This window comes from Genypterus blacodes, unplaced genomic scaffold (genome assembly GCF_046128005.1).
Source record: "Genypterus blacodes isolate CSIRO-AG114 ecotype Tasmania unplaced genomic scaffold, CSIRO-AGI_Gbla_v1 ptg000112l_1, whole genome shotgun sequence".
In the NCBI taxonomy this organism is placed as follows: domain Eukaryota; kingdom Metazoa; phylum Chordata; class Actinopteri; order Ophidiiformes; family Ophidiidae; genus Genypterus; species Genypterus blacodes.
Window position 1 is genome coordinate 2,169,145 of NW_027466916.1, and position 21,982 is coordinate 2,191,126.

Below are 21,982 nucleotides of genomic sequence, written 5' to 3' on the forward strand. Positions count from 1 at the left end.
AGCCATTTGCAGTCGGACTACTGGATCCAGATTTTCCCATTCGCTCATTTTTTTATGACCTCTTACTTTTATGAGCCCCTTTAAGCTGCTTGTGTTACTGTGAAGGCACTAGATCAGCGACCAAAGGTATTGTGAGGAAATGGCTGCACAACGAAATGACAGCAGGGAATAAATTGAAGCGTGAGGCCAGAGGGCCTTTACCTTACCAAGAAATTGGATAAGGATTTAATGTAAGTCATCGTATACATTTAGACTAAACAGGGCAGTTAAAGACTCCAGAGAAATTGAACATGACAGCCCCTCCAGGCTCTCTGCTGAATCAAGGGTTGAGAGGTAAAACTAATGGCCCCTTGATTGAATCATTTTGAAGTGAGATCAGGGAAAACCATTTCTGCTACCGCTGTACAAGGGGGCACATGTTCTAAAATGACCTGCTGAAAACTTGATCTCCGTTTGTGCTTCCCCTCCGCCCCAACCCCCCCTCCCCTCTTTAGCCGACTGCAAGCCCCCCTGCCTGAACCGCGGCTCCTGCAGCCGACCGCATACCTGCGTGTGCCGCTCGGGCTTCCAGGGGCCCCGCTGTGAGGAGCTGGCACCGGAGCAGGTGTACATCCGGGATGGCGGCTCCCTGAGGCGCGTGCAACCCGGAACCAACCCATTCCAGAGAGACCAGCCACAGAGGAGACCCTCAGACACCCACAGAGTCGACACCCCGCAGCAGCCTGCCTCCACCAGACAGCCTTCTCATGCTGTGTGAGTGATACATCTATGTTTTACTGCCTTCTTTTATTGTAACCAGAAAGAGCTTTCAGCAACAATCAGTTGTGCTCTTTTTTGTGTTTTCAGCAGGAAAAAGAGAGACTAACAAATTCCCTAGTTGTGTTTTAGCTCCACTGGTGATAGACTGCAAATTGAACGGGATGTGCAGTGATGACACAGCGACCACAGCCACTTATTCCATATACGTTTGAGCACTGCAGCTTATTTGTTAATGAATCCTTGACGCAGATTCCAGTGTTACATCCTGCTAGTGCTGCTTTTCAAGTGCGTATGAGCATCTAGTTATAAATCTCCTGTTTACAAATCTTCTTGTAAATATAACTCTGATATAATTCAAGTCAGATGATTTCTGGGAGAACATGTCTTAATGTTTGTAATTTATTTATGTTAGCTCATATTCCAGACAGCCAAACAAATTAATGCGCTTTGTTATTAGACATTATTTGAATCAAACCAGATGACAGGACTCACATGTTAAATCTTTAATGCACATGTAGCAAAACAAGAAGTAAACAAAACAAGCTAACGTTCACTTCAGCTACAAGCTCACAACTCACTGCTCAGCCGCTTCAGAAGCCAAACGTAAACCTGTAAAATGGAGGGAAACACGCCACCGTTTGCCAAACAGAGGCATTAACTTAACATTAACTATGACATGAGAGACCGAGCCTGGGATATAGAGTCAGAAATGTCCTCATATATATGTAATATGATTTTTTAAAGATTTTCTTTCAACGTTACCAGTTTAGTGTTTGATGTATTGGACAGAGTGAGGCCAATGTGTGCTGCTGACACATTGGACTTGCTTGCTTAGATGAGATCTTCTTTCAGCGCAGTCGGCAAATTCTCCATAGACTGCTAATCAGACAGGTCTAATAGCTTCTTGGCCGGAACGTCGGTCTATTTTAGTTCCAAACTATCTTTTTTCCTTCGATTTGATTGTCTGAGCGTATTGCTAAAGTTTTTGCCAAACGGTTTGATTAATCACTTTACCATGGCTCGAACCATATTTCTGATCAGGGATGTTGAAAGGGAGTAATTGTTTCCGGGAATCTTGTGATGGATTGTTATTGCTTACGGGTTCAGACTTATCTTGTCAAATTATTCTGCTCTTTGGACAAAAGCCCAACGCTTCCCTAATCTGCTCACAGTTAGTCAAAGTGCCATAATTTGTTTGGGTACTGAGGTCATCGTTTAGTTTTTAGCCAGTTTGTCATCTAGGGAATTTCTATACACCAAATCTCCAAAACATTCTCTATTACAACTGACATTGATGGTGTATTTCATGTTCACTGTGAGCGTCTTATACCATCGTGTTCTGCTGGTGCTGTTGAGTTCTGCTGGTTGAGGTATCCACGTGTTTGTGGCAGCTCCATGAAATTCTACTAAAGGTTCTGTCTGATGATTCATAGAAGAGTTTTTTTTATACATCCTCCTTCCCAAAACAATTATCCTGGAGTCATAGTAAATCTTCTAATCAATACAAGACCTTAAGCCTGCACAGTTGCGTTGCATATGTTTTCTCCGTACTTGACTCACAGGACATTTTTGTGCCTTGAGTCAAAGCTCAGTGAATAATAGAAAGTGAGGGCACTGCAGGTTTAACACCGCAGCAGACGGACCGGATTCCTGACTCACGCATGCTCCCGGTGTGACTGTGTGGATGATGGAGATGGTTTTATGGTTCTTCAGAAGCTGACTAAAAGCAGGTGCTTTAAAGTTCAAGATGAACAATTTCCCTCCTTTAGTACTTCCAAGAAGCTGTTTCAGTGCTTGTATAATGCATATAAACGCTCAGCTCCTAAGACCTGCTGCAGATATTCCACACTCTGTCCGCCCGCAGCCTCTGGAGGTGGAAAATGTGTTTGGTTTCATATGTCACATTGAGAGAGAGAGAGAGAGAGAGGAGAGAGAGAGAGAGAGAGAGAGAGAGTTGTTTTCACTTCACCATGTTCATTACATTCACATCTTTGATCGTACATCACGCAGACGACTCAATCAGACTGTCAACCTATTGGACCCACGACCAATGACGCAGTGAAACAAATGCAGGAAAGTGAAATCTTGTCAGTTTCCAGGCATTCGTGCCTGCTGTACGCCTGTACGATCCTACAGACGCCATTATGCATTGAATCTGTTGCGTTACCGTGGCCACCAAACCATGTAGCATATCTGCAGCCCAGACGTGGTACATTGACCTTGATTCTCACCCTCCAGTCTGTTCTGGGTCAGGACTTGTATGTCTGCACAGAGTCAGCAGACGGGGTAGAGTGTCAACAGTAGCTTGTAATGGGTTTGTCAACACTTTACAGTATTGAGGAGACACTTTCTAACGTGTTCCAGTAAGGACGACGCCTAGCTCAGTTTTCAGCACACTGACACCTAAGATGTTTGTGGCTGGACACAGCTGTTTGGTGAAGCACTGGACAAGTGAAAGATTTGCTAAACAACCAGATTTTACAGGCGGTTGCTCAGTTACAGTAGTTGGAAGGGGATTTCACTTTTCTGTGCTGTTTACCAAAAAGCGGATTTCAACATTGGCCACCATGGTTACCTGCAAGGAGGTCGCTTTGCTCCGTTGATTGACTTCTTTACTTTCTTCCCGCTGCCGTGTCTTCTCCAGTCACTGGCAGGCAACATTCCCATGAATCATTTCATGGATATTGATCAACACGTCTTCTTTACAACCAAGGAGAGTGGGTTATCAGTGTAGGAATGCCGCTGACGAGCCAAGTCGGTAGCGCATCCAGCGGATCAGCAGACCTGTAAATTACCAGGGGGGCAGACCAGCACCTCAGCGAGCAGAGCGAGTCGTCTGCCTCGGGGAATAATAAAGGAAAAGCTCCTGTCAGTCGCTCATTTACTGCCGGCCTCTCATTTACCGCCACCAGCTTATCTGTGGCCAGATCATATTCAGGCTTCCGCTGGTCTCTCAGTAGTCTTTTGTTGCCACTTACACTGCAGTGCACACATGGAGTTCATCGCCGAATTTTCCCAGGATTTCAAATGCATCACAACCTCGGCAAAGGTCAGAGTCCAGTCGCTTTCCTTAAATCTGTACACTTACTGCCCGTCAAATTGGACTGAATATGGTAATAACGGACGTGTTGCCTGCAATGTCTGGTCTTGTTGTGACGAATCCTCTTGTGTGGTCGATGCTGCTGAATGAATCCAGCGTATTTATGAGTGACACCCCCGAGTAAAAGTCTTTCTGGGATGGATAAAACATATGAGGGTCGAAAGTAGGACTCTGGGACATGGAACCTAACTCCATATCTTGTTCCTTCTTGTTGCACATTTCCTTTTGACTCCGTCACCTGCGCCCCAGACATCTGAAGTGCCTCCTCCCGGGGATAATAACTGTAAACATTCAATTGGGTGCATCCTATTTACAGCTGGAAAACAAATACTCCTACACTGCCTCTGTAACCCAAACGTCTCTGTGAGGGCCATTCAGGCGAGAGGCTCGTCGCTGTCAACACCAGATCCTGTAGATCCTATTTAGTCTGTCAGCTCCTAGTATGAAGGTCATGGCCAGTGGTTGAACACTGCAGGCTCAGCTGGAACCGCGATAAAGCATAGACGACACGTTCGCGACCTCCTATGGGTCCCTTCGTATCAACGGCACTGCTCTGACATCAGGCCTCTGCAGGAAACAGAGCAGGGCAGATCAGGATGTGTGTGTGTGGCATGCAAGTCATCCTTCAAAGGTCATCGCTCGGCTCTCTGTTACATAATCAAACTGATGCCAGTGGGCAGTAGTTACCTGGATTACAAAGCTGTGCATACATACAGGACAAAGATAGGGTGCATGTGCTGATATGAAATACCTTGGATGTTATTCGAAGGTTCAAATATTTCAGTCCCATTTTTGATACAGAGCGTTCACAGATGAAAGTTGCTCGTGTTGTTGCTGCTTTTTATCTTGTTTTTGAAAGTCGTTCAAGAGTAATGGACGACTTCCGACTTCCCGGTATTCAAAATAAACCAAAATGTTCCCGTGTTGTTGCCTTCAGGTTTGCTGGCAGTGGACTTTTCCCATGTTGTTGGACAGCTGTGCCTTGTTTTCAAAGACCACACAGCTTGAAAAGTGTGAGTGCGATAGGGATTTGCCTGTGCTGTCCCCTACTGGCATTAGGATGCACTGAAGAGTTCACACAACACCGCATGATATGATACTGCACCAAACCAAACCATAACATACAGTATCATATGGGACCATACCAGACCATAACAAACTGAACCAGACCGTATGATACAGTACCATATCATACCGTACCACTTGGTAGCTTATTGTATCAAACCACACCATTCAATACTAAACCAAAGTATACCTATACCATGTGGAGCCATAGAAACCAAACCACACCACAAGTAACATAGCATACCTCTGTACTGGACTGAACCATACCATAATATATGATGCGATATGATCTAAGACAGTCTGATACAATACTACATGACAAGACAGCATAACAATCTAGAACCTTCCAATATGATATGATAAGATATGATAGGAAGTCGAACCATAATGCTACAGTGTGATATGTTCCAGCACACTATGATGCTTATTTAGTGTGAAGTCATGAATTGAATCAAGTAAACATGCTGAAACGCTGCACCGCTGTTTGTGATCGTCTGAGGGGAGAAATGTAATACGTCTCAGTTTTAACTTCAGCGGTCACTTGGCCATTGTTTCGCTCTGCGGCGTAATTCAACCACTTTTCAAATTTTACAGTGTAATTTCCAAAATGCGATTTGCTTTAGGCTGATTACAACCCGTAACATGACGCAGAAAGCCCCTTAAGAGTGTGATAGATACGCCTTTCACTGCAGTCACTGTTATCCTTGCTGTATCAGCCACGTTTGCCCGGTGACTAATAGGCCTGGTGGTTATGCGGCTTGTTGACTCAAGGCTTTGCACATACCCACACAGCCGTTTCTCAGAGGAAACTGCGGTCATAGTGGGAGTTCTCCGTGTTAATCATGGATCACTGCTTGCTTTCACTCCCACCCCAGACAAACCACACCAACAGCACCGATGGGAGCCAACGTCAAGATCATGTAGGTGACCTCAGCACCTGTCAGATTATCCAAATGTTTTATTATCGGCAGCAGCGTTCCTGTTAGTAACCATCGCTTTAAAAAATCTGAGGTATCAATCGTTACAGAAGCGCAGGGCTCAGATGAAATATTATCATAAGTCACGGGTGGAAATTCACTCGACAAGTTTCTCGTTGCTCAGTTGAGAGGATAATAAATTCGAAGAGCAGCTCAAATCCCAAAGTAGCTTTATGTCTCATAATACTCTTGATGCTTTCAACTTTGATCAGATATGTGTGTTCTCAAGACTGAAATATATAAGAAAACACTCGGCCTGGGAAAGTTTTCCTACTGTACCACCTGGCAGTCTGCTATACTAATCAAAAAGGAAATGTCCAGAATCGTCCTCTTGTCTCCCGGTTTGGCCACTGCCAAAACAGAGGAGGCCTGCCGACAGGGAGCAGAGCTGAAGTGGAGTGGAAGGGGAAAGCCCTGGGTAATTCCAACAGATTTAATGTGCTGCTCTGCCCTGAATACAGTGGAGCTCTATCCCTGCACTCAATGTGGCGTATGGAATACATGTCGGGATGTGATTTGTTTCCCTGGTGTGGGCTCAGTGGGAATGAACTTAAATGGGGTCAGGTTCACTGGCGTACTGTTTGTGGAGGGCAGCCATGTTTGTCTTGCATGCTTTTGCTACAGGCTTGACCTTTGACACGGCCCTGTTCCCTGGTGAGCATTTTCACTTGTGGTGTGAATGGTCTCTGTCTTTCCCGACATGGCTGCACGTCCTCTGCCATGGTTTTTGTGAGTGTGTGTGTGTGTGTGTGTGTGTGTGTGTGTGTGTGTGGGAGAAGGGGGGGTGGGCATTGTGTACCTCTGCTAAAGTGGGATTAACGTCAACATGGCAGAGCACACACTCAGCTGTGGAGACTGCCTTGTCCTCAGGTGAACCCTTCACGAGATGTGAAAAGGAAGAGGGGTCAGAGCGACACGTGGAGACGGCGAAGAAAAGTCACGTGTGTGTGTATGTCTACAGTCTACAGGCGAGGGAGCTTAAAGCGGTATTGACATCGGCCAGACCATAAGAGTCAGATAGGTCCTCTCTGCAAACACAGAGCCAAACAAGTCCCATGAGTATTTGGCTTGCCTGCTGGGCCAGAAGAAACAAAGGACCATAGAGAACTCAGCGTGGGACAGATATGTCTTTCTCTGTCTCCATCCCAACTCTCTAAAGCCCCATCAGAAACACACTCTGTCTACCAAAGTGCCAGCAGACTGAGTTTTCTGAGCCAAATCCTACTCATCAGGCCGGCAGATGCAGCTGTCGGGGAGTGGGGAGGGGGGAGACAAATACTGTACGGCGGTTGTAGGAAGGGACGGGGCCTCTCGCACAATGCCCTTCAGCCTCCTGCTCCAGAGCTGAGGCAGATGCAAGCAGCATCAATCAGGCTATCTCCCAGATATGGGCCATGGTGTTGAAAGCATGAATTAGCAGTATGGTTGTGCATGGGACCAGCTAATCCGCTCAGATGTCAGGATGTAGGGTTCCTGTGGGCCAAAGCAGCCGAGCAGACATGGACTGAGCAGCTCCAAAAGTGCCTGGCGGGTCAGAAGCCAAATGGCTCCTCACTGACCCAATCTACTGCAGTGGTTTACGTCACGTACACACACACACACACACCTCGTGAGGTTCAGTGTACTGTTCAGAAGAAACCACGCTCTGTTTTGTAACAGTTCGGCTTGAAGCTATTGTGGTTTGTAATGACTGATCGACAACAGGGTCACAAATTATATTTTTCACCAGAGTGAATCCTTTATGAGTCTGTCTGGTCTGCAAACTGTGCTTTGTCATAAAACACATGTAAGGAATGACTCGGGGAAATTACCCCAAATCGTGTGTGAGACAGGATTTCCTATTCCCGAAAAGTGGATGTCAGCAAAAAGCAGAGGAGGCAGATTGTTTGTGTGTTGATTCGCGTGGAAAACAAGGACTTTTGGACTTCCTGACAGGTCCAGATGTGAAGCCTGTCAGATGTCTTTCTGCTGTGACACATAGGGATTGTTGCTCAGTGGATGAAGTGCTCTTTTGACTGAACTGGGCTTTATTTGTCACACAGTAGACACAGGCCCTCAACTCTCACTGCAATTTCCTTCTAATTCTCTTTTCGCCCCGTTGGCCTTCATCCTGTCTGCGTTTCCCCCCCTCTCTCTCTTGATGAAGGTCTGTTTGGGGTTCTTATTGCTTTTCAAACCAAGTTTACATCTCATATTGGAAAACCAGTTTGGCGTCCCGTCAAAGCCGTCTGATATTTGACGCTGGCCCGCGTAGGTAAAGCCTCAGTCAGCACTTTGTAATGTCTCTTCCTGCTGACCTGTCTTGTGGCATTTCAGTAAGTGAATGATCAGAGCAGCTACAATAAACTGCAGAGTATTATATGGCCTCTCATCCTGCCATGTCTGCAGGCATTTTGATTCAGGCCCATGAACCACAGCAACCACAATCCTTTGCTTCCATCCAGAATGGAGGCTTTCTGATTTATTATAGTTTCATTAGCCACTTTATAAATGCTGAGGTGGAATGGGACAGGTTGGCACCAGTGTCGGTCCCCAGGAGATAGAAATGAAACTATGTCTTTCTCAGTGTCTGGCTTGTGTTTAGGTGGACAGCAGCAGTCGTCTGTTTGATCGTGAAACACGGAGACTCAACCAGGTCAAGTTTACAGGGAATGTGTTTCCATGCAGACAGTGGCGGAATTTATACATTGAAAATTACGTTGAAATTCATCTCCTCATTTGTCTGCATCAACAGCCTTTGCTTAAAACATTTCCCAAGAACCTGTGCTGCTCTTCTTGTTGACTGGGCCCAGTTGTTGCTCTAATATAAGCCTCATTCCTGAGGGAGAAAAAGACTGATTCAATCTAACCCCTCTGTAATTCATTTCACCCAAGCCCTGGCTGCTACCAGCAGGATTCCTGGAAGGCCAGCCAGACAGAGAGGACATGATTTAATCCAGCTCCAGGGCCGCTGCGATAAACCTCCTGACACACCCAGATTTTCACAAGGGGAAAAATTCAGCCAGGACTCACAATTATCCAAGTCATAATAACTAAAGATGCTATCACCGATAGACCTGGACTTAATTACTTACTGATGTTTGGCCTTTGCAGCCATGAAGATGAGAAGAATTCAGTCTTTAGTCTTGAGTTGAGTTCAGATGCAGCACATGTTCCTGCAGTCAGGTATCAGGCCTGCTGCTCTTAGTTCATAGGACAAAGGAAAAACTTTCGACTATTGACATTTGCAACTTTAAATTGCACCTCGATCAGTATTCAGTATTTTTATTTCTTCATTTTTCAATAGGACATTAAAGCTGTTAAGTGTTCCAGTTTTCAGTCTGGCTCACCATATTTTTTGATAATTCCACCCATGTCATTGTTGCTTTTGTGCTGATCGACAGCCAACTCTCACTTTTTCTAGAGGCTTTTCTTATTACAATCAGTGGGTAAATTCAGTCCAACTACATGGAGAATTAATGTGAATTATGTTGTGTTCTTATATGTAATCAGTGGTGGGGGGCAGTAGATGTAATGCAAGTCCTGTAAAAAAAACAAAACATCAAAAGCATCAGTAGCTTATGATGTAATGCAGAATTGAAATGCCGGCTATATGAGCGCAGAATTTACTCGCAAAATAAGCTGTGAGAATTGCCAAGACTCTGGAGGGCGAAAGCCTTGACTGCCAGAGATTAAACATTTACAAAAGGCTGTAATTTAAGGTCAGACTTGAGTGTGACAGAGGCTGGTGTCAAGTTATTTTCGAGCACAAACTTTACCACCGTGCCATGGCGTGACCTTGTTGCTATGCGGAGTACACAACAACAATATAATGAACATGCCCGTGGCGTTGTGAGGGACATTATATTTATTGGTGCACGCTTTGGATCAAAACCTCAGGCTTTTTATTGGAAGAAACACACGGGGACCTCGGTGGTGAGTGATGAATGAGTGAGGGCGTTCTGCATAAAGCCTGAGGAATGAGATGTGTGACCACAGTGGTGTTTGACCACTGGTGGTGCAGATGGTTTAATGCACTGACTGGGTGGGTACCAAGAGATTAATTCCCCCTCAAACCGCACAGACTCCCTCCCCTCCTAAAATACAAAGACTGTTCAGACCGACCAGATTCTCAATAAAATGGTTTCCCCCGCGGGACCTCTGGAGCTCCATCACATAGAAAAACAACCTCACTCTCTCCGGGGCAAAAATGGCTTAAAAATATCCATGGAGTAATTAATTTCTTATCAAATATGGGATTTATCAAAGCTGCCTTTTTACTTAATCCAATTTCAAGGCAAAGTCATACTTGGCAGCCAGAAATCACAGTCGTCCTGCGATATGGATCTGGGACTCTAATGTGGAACGCCTCCTCTATTCCGAGCGATCACATAATGTCTCGGACGTCCCGGAGATTCATAACACTATTAGGCTCTGAATAGCAAAACATGAGTCAAGTGTGTATGTCTTTGCTAATGTTCTTGAATAACACCTCCTGGGCCTGGTTTCAGCAGTCTGACACCCCCCCGCCCCTCACCCGCCCCCCCTCTTCCTCGTCTGCTGGATTTAGTCTGTGAAATGTGGATCGCCATCTGCTGCAGCCTTCTACTCTCCTAACATTCTTATATTTAATAGTTAATTGATAATAACGCTTACTTTTCCACTTGGTAGGAAGCTTTGGTGTCGAGCCAGTTTGCTTTGTTGCCTCTACAGAAAGAGTTCTTGTGCTTCCTCCCGTCTGCACAGCGCACAGAGCTCCTCTCAGACTGCAGACGGACGTCCCAAATACACTCGTAAATCTTCTCTTCCTTTGTTGCCGGCAGTGTTTGCCGTGGTGGAGCAGCACAAAGTTTCCATTGTTGAAGTTTGTCTTCTCTGCACAATTCAGTCCCTATCAGTCCTCTTTATGGATTTATGTTCTTCCATATTTGACACGTGCATATTGGAGCTCATGTGCGGAAATGAGCTAACAGCCTTTCACACTTTCTCCCAGTGAGATGAATGTGCGTAAACTTTGATTCACTCTCGCTCTATAATTTAGTTTCCTGTTTACCCAGTAGCCCTCAGATTGGCCTAATTATGTGCAACTCTTACGTAATATGGGTTTTTGTTTTTGGCTGAGGTTCCCTGTTGGAAGGGGGGTAGATGGAACCATTAAGCATTTTGTTTGAAGAGTCAGAGTAATGAGTGGATTTTCCCTAGCAGCACGCACACACACTCTGTTGCTGATTGGTCATATGAGGACGGACTTTTCCAAAGGTTTGTCCCTTGTCTCTCTGAAGGTCGTCTCCAGTGCAGCACCGAAAGTGTCCAACAAAAAGAGACCCCTGACAGAGCAGGGCGACCAGGCTGGAAGCTGTGGGTTCTGTGGTGTGACCTAGACTGGGACACTCATGCCAGACACTTCTGCCTGCTGTCAGCCTGTCTTGTTTACACAGTCAGAGCCAAAGCCCAAAGGCTCCATCCAACCTCCAGACAAGCTCTTCATATCAGCCTATTTTCTGCATTAGCTGCTATAAGCCAGCGGGCCAAGCCATTAGGTAAGGATTCAGACTTTGGTATTCTCAAACAAATCAAAATGATAAATGGACGTTGCCAAGGTAGCGTTGTGCAGAGCGTCAAGTGCGGAGGTGGGTGGTGAAAAACTATTCAACATCACAATCCGGTGCCTCGTTCCAAGCCACTTGGCATCCTAAATCCTGGAAAACTAGATTCTTCAAATATGATTTATATCATATGGAGATTTCCTAACATAGTGAGAGCATCAGCTTCAGAGAGAATGAACTGCTGGTGAATGAATCAGCTGTTGCCCATACGATACTGTGCAGAGCTTCACATAAACAATGTTCTGCGCTCATGCAGAGTGGAGTGTGGAGATGGTTTCAGATGTAAACAATTCCAGAGGAACTGGGTCAGTGTGTGTGTGTGTGAGAGAGTATGTGTGGGCGGTTGATCTGGATCGTCAGATATGCGAAATTTGGGGCCTACAAGTAGCTTAGCTGCTGTTTTCTTGTGGGCAACTTACAAGAGCAACACCTTGGCCCCTGGGATGATGGGAAATTGTGTTTTCCAAGTCTCCCATATATGATACCTGGCACCAAAACCTGAGCCATGTAAGCGAATGTCTCCTCCACATCCTACCCCAGCTCCAGCTGTAATGTATACCGAGCACTTTGCTTGACAGTGTAATTGACAACAACATGGTTTATATGCATCAGCACAATCCTTGAGATCCCTTCTTCATCCTGGACCGTCTGCTGTTTCTGCCCCAGCCTGTTTCCCTTCTGAGACTTCTCTTCTCATTTCAAGTCCAGCGGCACGGCAGGAAACTGGCATTCGTGGTGCCTGTCGAACCTTTAGAACTAAAACTCCGATGTTGCAACGCTGTGACGAGTTCAGAGATACACACACTTCAGTGCCAAGCAGCAGTTTTGCAATGGGCTGGAAGTTATGCTGCATTGTTTCATGATCTGTGCACAATCTTGGCTTTCGCTCTGATTTGTAATTTCCTCAAACGTGATGAGATTTAACTCTAATTGCTTTCCATACATGTGAAATGAATGATGAGTCAAAGCGAACCGTGCCAGTGGCTTTATGCCTTAGTTAGAGGCATCTGTTGCTTTCGCATATAAACTCGTGCTTTGATCAAATATTTGGATTCAGATTTATCAGCACTTGAGGAGGAATTCTGTTACTCTATGAATACAATTATGGAGCACATGTCCTTAAAGTGGAAGAATCTGTGGTGTCTTAAACACAATCAAGCCTGCATTGAAGTGTTGTTAAGGCTTCCTAATGTGATTACAGCCGCATGCATTTAACAGAGAGCTGGTTTGTCTGTAAATGAATGGTTTCCAACATGGTGTAGTAATATGCCAGCCATTTTACAAACTGTCTTGATTTTCAGGTCGTTTACATCAAGATAAAGGTCCCTCACATGGCTATTTGCTTTGGTTGTAGCATTGTTGGCGTCCTTTTACGAGGTCATCAAGCCTTTAATGGACCACGATGGATCCATGTGCCATTTCTCCAACTGCACAATGGTAGAAGTTACTTATGTACGAACCACAATTAACTCTAATATAGAAAACTTGATTTAATGACCAATAAATCTAGATGATTTGTGGAGGCTCAGTGCTGCGTGATAGCGGATGCAGGGTTTGATGATGTCACTCTGTCATTTGATTATAATTGAAATATCAGAAATGTTGCTTAATGCTGGTTGAAGGCCAAGCAGCTGAGTGCGACACTCAAATCAATTTCATTTGGCAGAGGACAACATCGTTATGGAAAAGGGATGAAAGGAAGAGGGAGTTGAGTGAATTCTAAACTCTTTTTTCAGTGATTTTATAGAGTGTTGTTTCTCTCTTATGTCCATATGTTTCGCTCAGCAGCCTTCTTTTATCAGCACCATCGCTGATTTAATTAAAAGTGAATGGTCATCATTTGATACGCAAAACATTTTTTCCATCTGTCTCCCCAAAACCATGTTTCATGTAATCTTGGCAGAGGTCTCCGAAATTGCTTTCAAGTCACCCAGAACGAGTCAGAGGGGGAATCGTTCCTCCTCTGAACCTCTGGGGCCTTGAAGCTCTTAATGATGACATCAAACGCACGGCGAGCGGGACGGGCTTGCCCTCTCCGCCCTGTGATCGGCGGAGCGAGGGGCAGCGGTGAGCTCATGCTGGGGAGGGAGGAAGTCGCTTTGCCATTTGCACACGCAGAGTAACATCTGGCTAATCCCAGGAAGAGAGGCAGGATGTATGTAGGCCAGGTGTCATTGTAAGCATCGGAAAAACACAATCATGACTCAGATAGGACGCATAGGTCGTCTCTGTCCCTCCTTACCACCTCAGCAGAACGCACACTGACACGGGGACCTCTTGTTTCCCCGTATCACATCCTATCTACAGGACCCGCCCTGGAGGTTCAGGATCTGGGTCAGCAGCTGGCGTCCATAGGTGCAGGCCGCTGTCGAAAGCGATGACGTGAGAGACCATTATCCAATGTTTGTCTCTCTTTTCCCCTTCTCATTTAGTGTCCTGCTCCCCTTGGCAGCAGGAATGTAGTTTGTTCTCTGTGAATAAAGAGACATGCAGGGGCTTGTGCTTACGTCTAGCACAGCTGTGATAGGGTGTGTGTGTTGTGTGTGTGTTGTGTGTGTGTTTGTGTACATATGTGTGTGTACACGTATGCATTTCTCTGTAGCGTACACATGTTTATTTGCCCGATTATCATTGTGTGTGTGGGTCAAAAGAGCTGAATCAGTGTGTAAATACGCGGTGTGTGGCTTTAAACCACATGTAATAAACGCTAATGCATGGTTTATGTCCCCATTTGAGCTTTGATTACAGCCTCAATTCCCTCGCAGGGCCCCAGGTGTGTTTTGTAGAGCCGTTCCTCTGATCTACCCGCCGCGGTTTGTCTTTGTCTTGCTCTGCTGACTGTCTGTCAGTGCAGATCAGTGAGATCCAGATGTTTTTTCGCCAGGGCTGAATCCCAGCGTTCTCTGAAGTTTCAGGTAGGGCCTTCCCGTCTCGCCTGAGCGTCTGACAGCCACGTGCCTCCGCCCAGGACGCTCACATGAGCTCAGCTTCCAGGTCGCACAGCACATGGCCCCGTAATTGACCCGTATCAAACGCTCACCAGTAAGAAAACACACGCCCCGCGGCCATGGTCAAGCTTTGTTCTGCGACCCAAGTGTTAATACTTCCTCCTGCCCGGCGCAACACGCAGGATGTTGCTCCCTGCAGGCTGCGCTGAGACAGAACAGGCCGTTCATAATCCGGTCAAGCAGACACAAAGGGCAACGTGAAGTCTTGTGGTCCTGATGGAAAGAGCCGGTGTGTTTAATCGCATACTGACAGGCAAACACTCAGACCTACACACACACACACATGCACAGATCTGATGGTGAACTCTTGAGCCTTATGTCGTCCCGCACTTTATTTTTGATGAATGATATTAGTTCAGGTCATGGCTGTCTGAGTTGAAGCAGATGTTAGTTTAGACACGCGTGTTCTTAAAGAATGATATTAAATTATTAATCAAATTAAAACAAAATTATATTAAAATCATCACATTCCATCTTTAAAATCACTTTAGCATTGCGATGACGGCACGTTTGTCTCTCAGGAACATGATTGTCTGTCACACACACTGACTGAGCTTGAATTGATTTCACGCTGATACTCGGGCTGCTGTTGACTGTAATCCTGCTCTGCGTGCGGGACATTAGATTTTGTGTGAGGTCATGTGTTTAACGGCCTCCTGATGATTTGATTGGTAGGACCCAAGTGAGACGAGGACCCCCTGACTCCTCCCCCCAGCAGACCGGGACCTCCCGCACCGTCAAGCGCTATCCGTCATCCACCGGGCCCATCACCTCCAACGCCCTGCCCAGCGGCAACGAGCACAGGAACTGGCACCGGCAGAGGAACGGGAACGCCAACCCTCGCCGGCCCAGCGGCGAGGGCCAGTTCAACAACGCTGTCCAGCCAGCAGGTAACGCCAGAGCAACCAGAGCCACGTGACTCTGACCTCAGTTCTCACTTGACACGCACACTTAACACCGCAGCACTCCTCAGCCACGTCAAAGCAAACATGAACCATTTGAACGCAAGTGAGAGCGTGCGTACATACATACACACTCTGGCGTGTCATCACTGAATGGAACATTAACCACTGCAGAAGAAGAAGAGGGAGGAAAGAAAAGAAGAAGCTGGCAGCGTCCCAGGGTACATTTCCCCTCTCGCTCTGTCCACCCAAACCCCGTTTGCGGTTTTGCATTGTACCACTGACAGACGTTTGATGTCAGCGTGTGTTTGAGTGTGTGTGTGTATGAGTGTGCGTGTGTATAGTATGTTTGCGATCTGGACCACAAGCGCACAGCTGCTGCAGAGGAGCCTGAGCAGAGTGTGTTTATACGTCTGTGTGTGAGTGTGTGTATCTTTGGCAGTGTGTGTCTGCACCTCTGCCTGTCTGACAGCCCCGGCACACTGGCACTTCTGCCCACAACGTAATGAAATGTGACTTTGTGTTTCCTAACTTTATCGTCCTCGTCTGATCTGCCGTCCAGCTCACACAGCTGTGTGCCGTTTCACTTTTCTGTGTTTTTCACTCCTGAACCAGGGCAACGGCTGCTGGAACGGCTCCTCACTGTTACACAACCTGCACTCACACTCTCTTTGTCTGTGTCAGACATACACACATCCAAAACACCTTCTCCTAAAGATAAAGAGCTTTGGAGGGTAGCCCAACACCTAATAGTATCCTCTCCCCTCATTTGCTGGCCTGTGGCACATCGCTCGCTCAGCTGCGACGTGCCACTGGCCAGTCGTCAGCACACACCCTCACACACTTATAAACCTTCCCTTGGCCCGGGCTGGGAGTATGTCACAGCAGGCTGCAGGGAGGAAGGATGCAGCTCGTCTCTAGCCTATCGCAGCCGCCGCCGCTGCTGCTGCTCCTGCTCAACCAGGTGTGCCTTTGTTTCCCAGGGGCCAACCTCACCTCCAGCCTGGACCGCATTAAGATCGTCTTCACGCCCATGATGTGCCGCCGGGTGTGCAGTGGCGGGCGCTGCTACAACAGCTGTGAGAAGGGCGACATCACCACGGTCTACAGTGAGAACTCTCATCAGCAGCAGCAGCAACAGCAGCAGCAGCCCAAGAACCAGGGCTTCAGACTCTGTGAGTGCCGACTCACACTAACAGACCCTAACGCTTAACCTTCTTCTTCCTCTCTCTCTCTGTCTCCCTCTCTGTCTCTCTGTCTCTCTGTCGCTCTCTGTTTCTCTCTGTCTCTCTCTGTCTCCCTCTCTGTCTCTCTGTCGCTCTCTGTTTCTCTCTGTCTCTCTCCCTCTCTGTCTGTCTTGCTCATTTTCTGGTCCCAACTCTGGTTTTGTCTCCATTCTAGTCACTCCTCTCCTTTTTATGGGGTGAGCTTGACAAAATGGGCTCCCGGTGGCATGCCGTCCGCACTGAATACCAAACTGGGAGAGGAGGTAGAGTGGAGGAGATTAAAGCTGAGAGCTGTGGTAAAAATGTCACTGTCAAAGAGAAAGCGAGACAGGGGGAAAAAGGGAGAGACGGGGGTAGAGCAGATTAAAAACGGGCTCTGTAAAAGGGAGCTAATCTCCCTTTACACACACACACACGTGGTGGTCCCACGCTCCCAACACTTAGCCCCATCTCTTTGCGGTTTACACCTCGCAGCCGGGTCTCGCCGTTAACCATTTATTGTGCTCCCTGGGCGAGCGGGAAGGAATGAAAGCGCGCGAGAGAGAGAAAGAGGGAGAAAGAAAGAGTAGCAGCACCAACAGAATTTTTACAGGGATTTACATTAAAACTGAGGGCTTTGCTCCAAACTCTGACGGGCGCAAAGTGTCCGTGGGAAGGCCGGGGGTGGTCGCGTCGCCCGGTGTTTTTAAGTTTTGTCATCAGTTTTAAAGGTCTTGACTAAGACTAATTACTGCTTGTGGCTGTGAGGTGAAGGGTGCACATACCACACACACACGTACGCAAGCCTCTCCACTCACGCTAAACACAATCCGGCATTACAGCCTTACATAAATGCAAACTGGAACCTCACACAAGCATCTGGTAATACGCACCCCGGCCTCCACTTCAGCACGCTCGGCGCTTTACGGGCGACCTCGCTGAGTTATGAATATGTAAACAGGTTGATGTTGCGGATTTATGTGCCCATTAATGGGGTTTTGGAAGGTGGTGTAGATATTCCAAACACTTCCACGCTTCCTGGCAAGGCTCTTTCACCGGATTACATTCCCTGGCACCTCCGCTCCTTCTTCTTCTTCTTCCTCTTCTTCCCCGAGCAGCAGCAGTTTGTTTTTAATGCCCCCCGTTTTTTCCCTCTTACCCTTCATTATGTAAATTATGTGTTAAAGTGAGTGTTGAAGAAAGAGATTGCTTTCCATTTAAGCAAGCAAGCATCCTGTTAGTGCTTGGTGGGCGTGCGTGGTCGTCGAGGAATGTCAAGTGGACGGCGAGCGGTTATCTCATGCTCTTGTTATGTTCCCCACATGAGGCCGTAAAATCTGGCCGGGCAATTATAGCAGGCTCCCTCGATACGCACCCTGCGTATGGCTCTTACTTTAAAGCCTAATATTAGACAGGATAGAGGCCCGTTTATTGAGTGAGAAGTGTGTGTGTGTGTGTGTGTGTGTGTGTGTGTGTGTGTGTGTGTGTGTGTGTGTGTGTGTGTGTGTGTGTGTGTGTGTGTGTGTGTGTGTGTGTGTGTGTGTGTTTTGTTGTTAGACCTCGTTAAATACTCAGACAGATAGGCGGACAGAGTTTGTTGTCTAAGAATAGTTCCTGCCTCACGCTGTGCTGGAGACCGGACCTGAGACAGAGCGGTGCAGCCCTGCAGCAGACACTGAGAGGCATGAACATCCCCCTCCAGCTGATCATTTAGCCTGCATGTGGAGACCCAGGAGAGACGTTCCTCTGACACAAACACCATGTTCCTCACTGCCGCTGTGGTTTTGCATGTTTTATCAGGTCCAGTTCATCTCTCCATCTTTCCTTTCTGTCTCTCTTACACTCTCCTGTGTCTTTTCTCATCCCTCAACGTTAAGATCGGAAGTAAACACGGGGCTTTCCAGGGTTTAGGAACTCATTGTGTCCTGAAATGTGTTCATGCGTCTCGGAGAGCAACGAGCAAATTCTGGGGCCTCCAGCTGGGCTAATGGTGACATCATGTTCTACGAAGACCATTCAGCCCAAAACGTATCATGTCAACGTTATCTCGACTTTTGATATCAGAGCTGAGTGAAGGAACTGTGGGCCGTTGCTCCAATATTTCCTTTAAAAAAACACACATTTCATCTTGTTTTCCAGCAGCGCCACTGTTGCTGAGCTCCCTCCGGTCCAGTGCTTTCCATTTGTAACCTTTTGTCACGCAGATCGTCTTGCAGTTCTGGTGCCTGCTGATTTCCATCCTAATGTAGCTCTAACTTCATTTGCTCTGATTGTATTCATGAAGATCTCAGACTCGCCACAAAATCCACCTCAAGCCAGCCCAGAAAAACATTTTCCCCCCGTCGCACCATTTTCAATCGGTAACTCCAAATTCTGCAGCCAGATAGACGGGATGCAGCAGCTCACAGCACGTTTCCATCACCGCCCTCGTCTTTCATCTCCAGAGGCCGTCCATATCGCGGTCAGGCGTCGGCTGGATCGCACGTCATACCGTATTAGAGGCGGCGGTGTTTCACCTTAGGACGCTTCTTTTTGTTATTCGTCACGGTTGTGTAGGTTTTTCATTTGACGGTCTTTGATGTTTTGAGTTAGGTGAGGTCAGGTGGGAGTGATTGTGCGGATGGAAGCAGGCACAGGTATGTCGGGGTGCTTGGCTGGCACCCATACCTTATGGCTAAAGATAAGGCCAATGAAAGGGCTGTGAGAGCTCTACTGTCAGACTCCATCTGGCCAGTACGCCCCCCTCCCTCCGTCTACACTCTCTCTCTGTCTCTCTCTCTCTCTCTCTCTCTCTCTCTCTCTCTCTCTCTCTGTCTCTGGCTCTCTCTCTCCCTCTGCTAGACTGCCGACTATAAATCACAGTGTTGGCTAAGCACATTTTGGGATTCAATTTACTTACAAGGTTAGGACCCAGGTGACTGTTTGTGTGAAATTTTGTGCAAGATTTGGGATCGTTGGAATTTCTGTTGTCAGAACACAAAACATGTGTGCCATAAAACGTGTGGAATCATATGATTGCTGGATGAATCATGTCGGCGCGTCACTCCGTATGAAATTATTTACAGGAAGCAAAACACACAAGGGAGGGAGGGAGGGAGGGGCGGGATGTTGAAACGTCATAAGCGGCATGTGGGATGGGGTGTTAGCTTAGTGACCAGCGTAACCAATACTAACCGTTTGCAAACAAAGCCCACATGAAGCCTCAGCACATACCCTTCCTATTAGCCTATTAGCCCCCTCCTGTTCCCTATTACTGGTTTGTATTCCGGCATATGAGGACGCATTAATCTGCCCAATTAAATGTTCCACTTACACACGCTAACAAATCTCTCGCTAGTTATAACCCCTTTCTCCCTCTCCCTCCCTTCTTCATCTCGCTCTCTCCTCATCACTCCCCCTGCTCTCCTCCGCAGTCTTCTGTCAGATCCCCTGCCTCAGCGGGGGTCGCTGCATCGGCAGGGACCTGTGCTGGTGTCCGTCAAACTCCACGGGGAAGTTTTGCCACCTGCCGGCCCCGCCTCCTCCCCGCCCCACCCCTCAGGGCCGCAAGGACCCCGGCCCAGCGGAGCCCAAGTCCCCCTCCCACTCCATGTACACACTGCCACTGTCCAATCAGCAAGGTAATGACCCTTAGCTCACTATGAACACATCATGTTTGTCTTTGTCTCACTTTTACTTTTGACTCGGCACAGCGTTGTCTTTGTGGAGCAGCAATGAAAGCCAGGCTATTTTAAGTAGAATTAGTAATGCATGACTCATTGCTCAAGTGCTCGTATTGTTCGCACAATGCCGCTTTTATCAACACAAGTCGATATTAGAACCAGGCAGAGACCCTGAGCGACATCATAACTTCATGATGTTACTTTGGGTCGAACTGTGAATATTAAATAGAAGCTTTTGCACTTTTTCCACCTCTCCTGGTCTGGTACTTTATTTCCTCCTCAGCTTCTCTCTGTTGATCAGTAAGTAAAAGCAGAAGCTCTGTCTCAAACCCTTAATTCCATTTCTGAACATTTCCAGCCCCAATTTAGCAATAAACTCCATGAAAACTATAATGAAATGTCACGCAAACCAATGAATTGTCACAAAAGCAGGATCTTTGTTGTCTGCTGGTCTCCTGTGTGGAGGGAGGCGGTTCCCTGTCTGCGTCTCCTGATAAGTCCTACGTTTCTTGGACTCTTCCTGCCCGTCGTCTGTGAGACAATGATTCATAAGAGTGGGTCAGGATTCTGGGAAAAAGCCCTGGCACTCCTTGATGATGGATGCTTCCCCTCTGTCAGACGTACAAAAGAGCTTATTCTCCACATTGCAAAAGCCTCCCGACTCTTTACCCAATCTGTTTAGGGTCTTTAAATGAAATGATTTGATTTAAACCAAAGAATCAGAAAGTCTTTTTGTTGTTTGTTGTTGTTTTGAAATGTCTTATTACCGCCCTCTCTGCAGGGAAATCCCCAGGCTTGACAACGCCATGACAAATCTGTGTAGAATGTTTACTCATAGTTATTTAAGTGTAGTGTGTATACAGCTTTGATCCTTTTTACTATCCCGCGTATCCTGTATTTAATCTGTGTGTGTGTGTGTGTGTGTGTCTGTGTGTGTCCTCTCTCCCTCCAGTTTCCCTCCACCCGTCCTTGGTTAACGTCCACATAGATCACCCTCCAGAGGCCGAGGTCCAGGTCCATCAAGTGGCCCGGGTCCAGCACGGGCAGAGACAAGCCACGACCGAGGGGGCTCACTCTGTCCAGCAGCGCTCCCAGCCTGGCAGTGAACATTATCACGAGACCGCCAACGACAACAACAACGGACCCCCACGAGGCAGCGGCAACAGCCATAGCCATGTCACGCCGCCAAACCGACACAACGGACATGTGGGGAGATGCTTCCAGGAGACGATTGATGGACAGGTGAAAGACGCTCTCATGACCAACTGACTCTAAACACTCGTGCGTGAGTTTGGCTAATCTGTGAAGCTTAGAGCTCAGATCTGTTTGCTTGGCTGTGATACGCCGATGTGTTTGATTCAATCATCCACAGCAAAGTTGTTTTTGCCAGAATGAGCCCTTAAACATGTTTGTTTATGCTGCTCGGAATGCCTCTGATACGCTGTCACTGGGAGGCTGAAATGAATCTTTCCAGTCAGTTTCGTGTCGATTTCTCGGAACCGCGATAGAATTAACCCCAGAAAGACGGCAACACGGCAAAATCATCTACAGTTTCCCCTCTCACTTTGCCAGATAGCCAGTGTTGTGTCGTGCAGTAGAAAGGCCTCTGTGTTGTATTTTCAGTTCCATAAATCAGGATTAGCCAAAACTCTAGTAAGCGAGGACAGATCGCTGAGGAATCTCTTTACAATTAGCCAAACCCGTGCCATGAGGGTCTGT

The 21,982-nt window shown here is 47.1% G+C and overlaps 1 protein-coding gene across 2 annotated transcripts in view; it reads left to right on the plus strand.

Annotated features, from left to right (window-relative positions):
* LOC143009589 (latent-transforming growth factor beta-binding protein 2-like) overlaps window positions 1–21,982 on the plus strand; it is a 76,555-nt gene that overhangs the window by 13,136 nt on the left and 41,437 nt on the right. For both annotated transcript variants that reach the window (XM_076161625.1, XM_076161626.1), the window contains exons 3-7: window positions 495–753; window positions 15,170–15,384; window positions 16,380–16,571; window positions 20,015–20,221; window positions 21,216–21,505. In XM_076161625.1, the coding sequence (XP_076017740.1) occupies window positions 495–753; window positions 15,170–15,384; window positions 16,380–16,571; window positions 20,015–20,221; window positions 21,216–21,505 (1,163 nt within the window). The remainder of the gene's footprint in view (window positions 1–494; window positions 754–15,169; window positions 15,385–16,379; window positions 16,572–20,014; window positions 20,222–21,215; window positions 21,506–21,982) is intronic.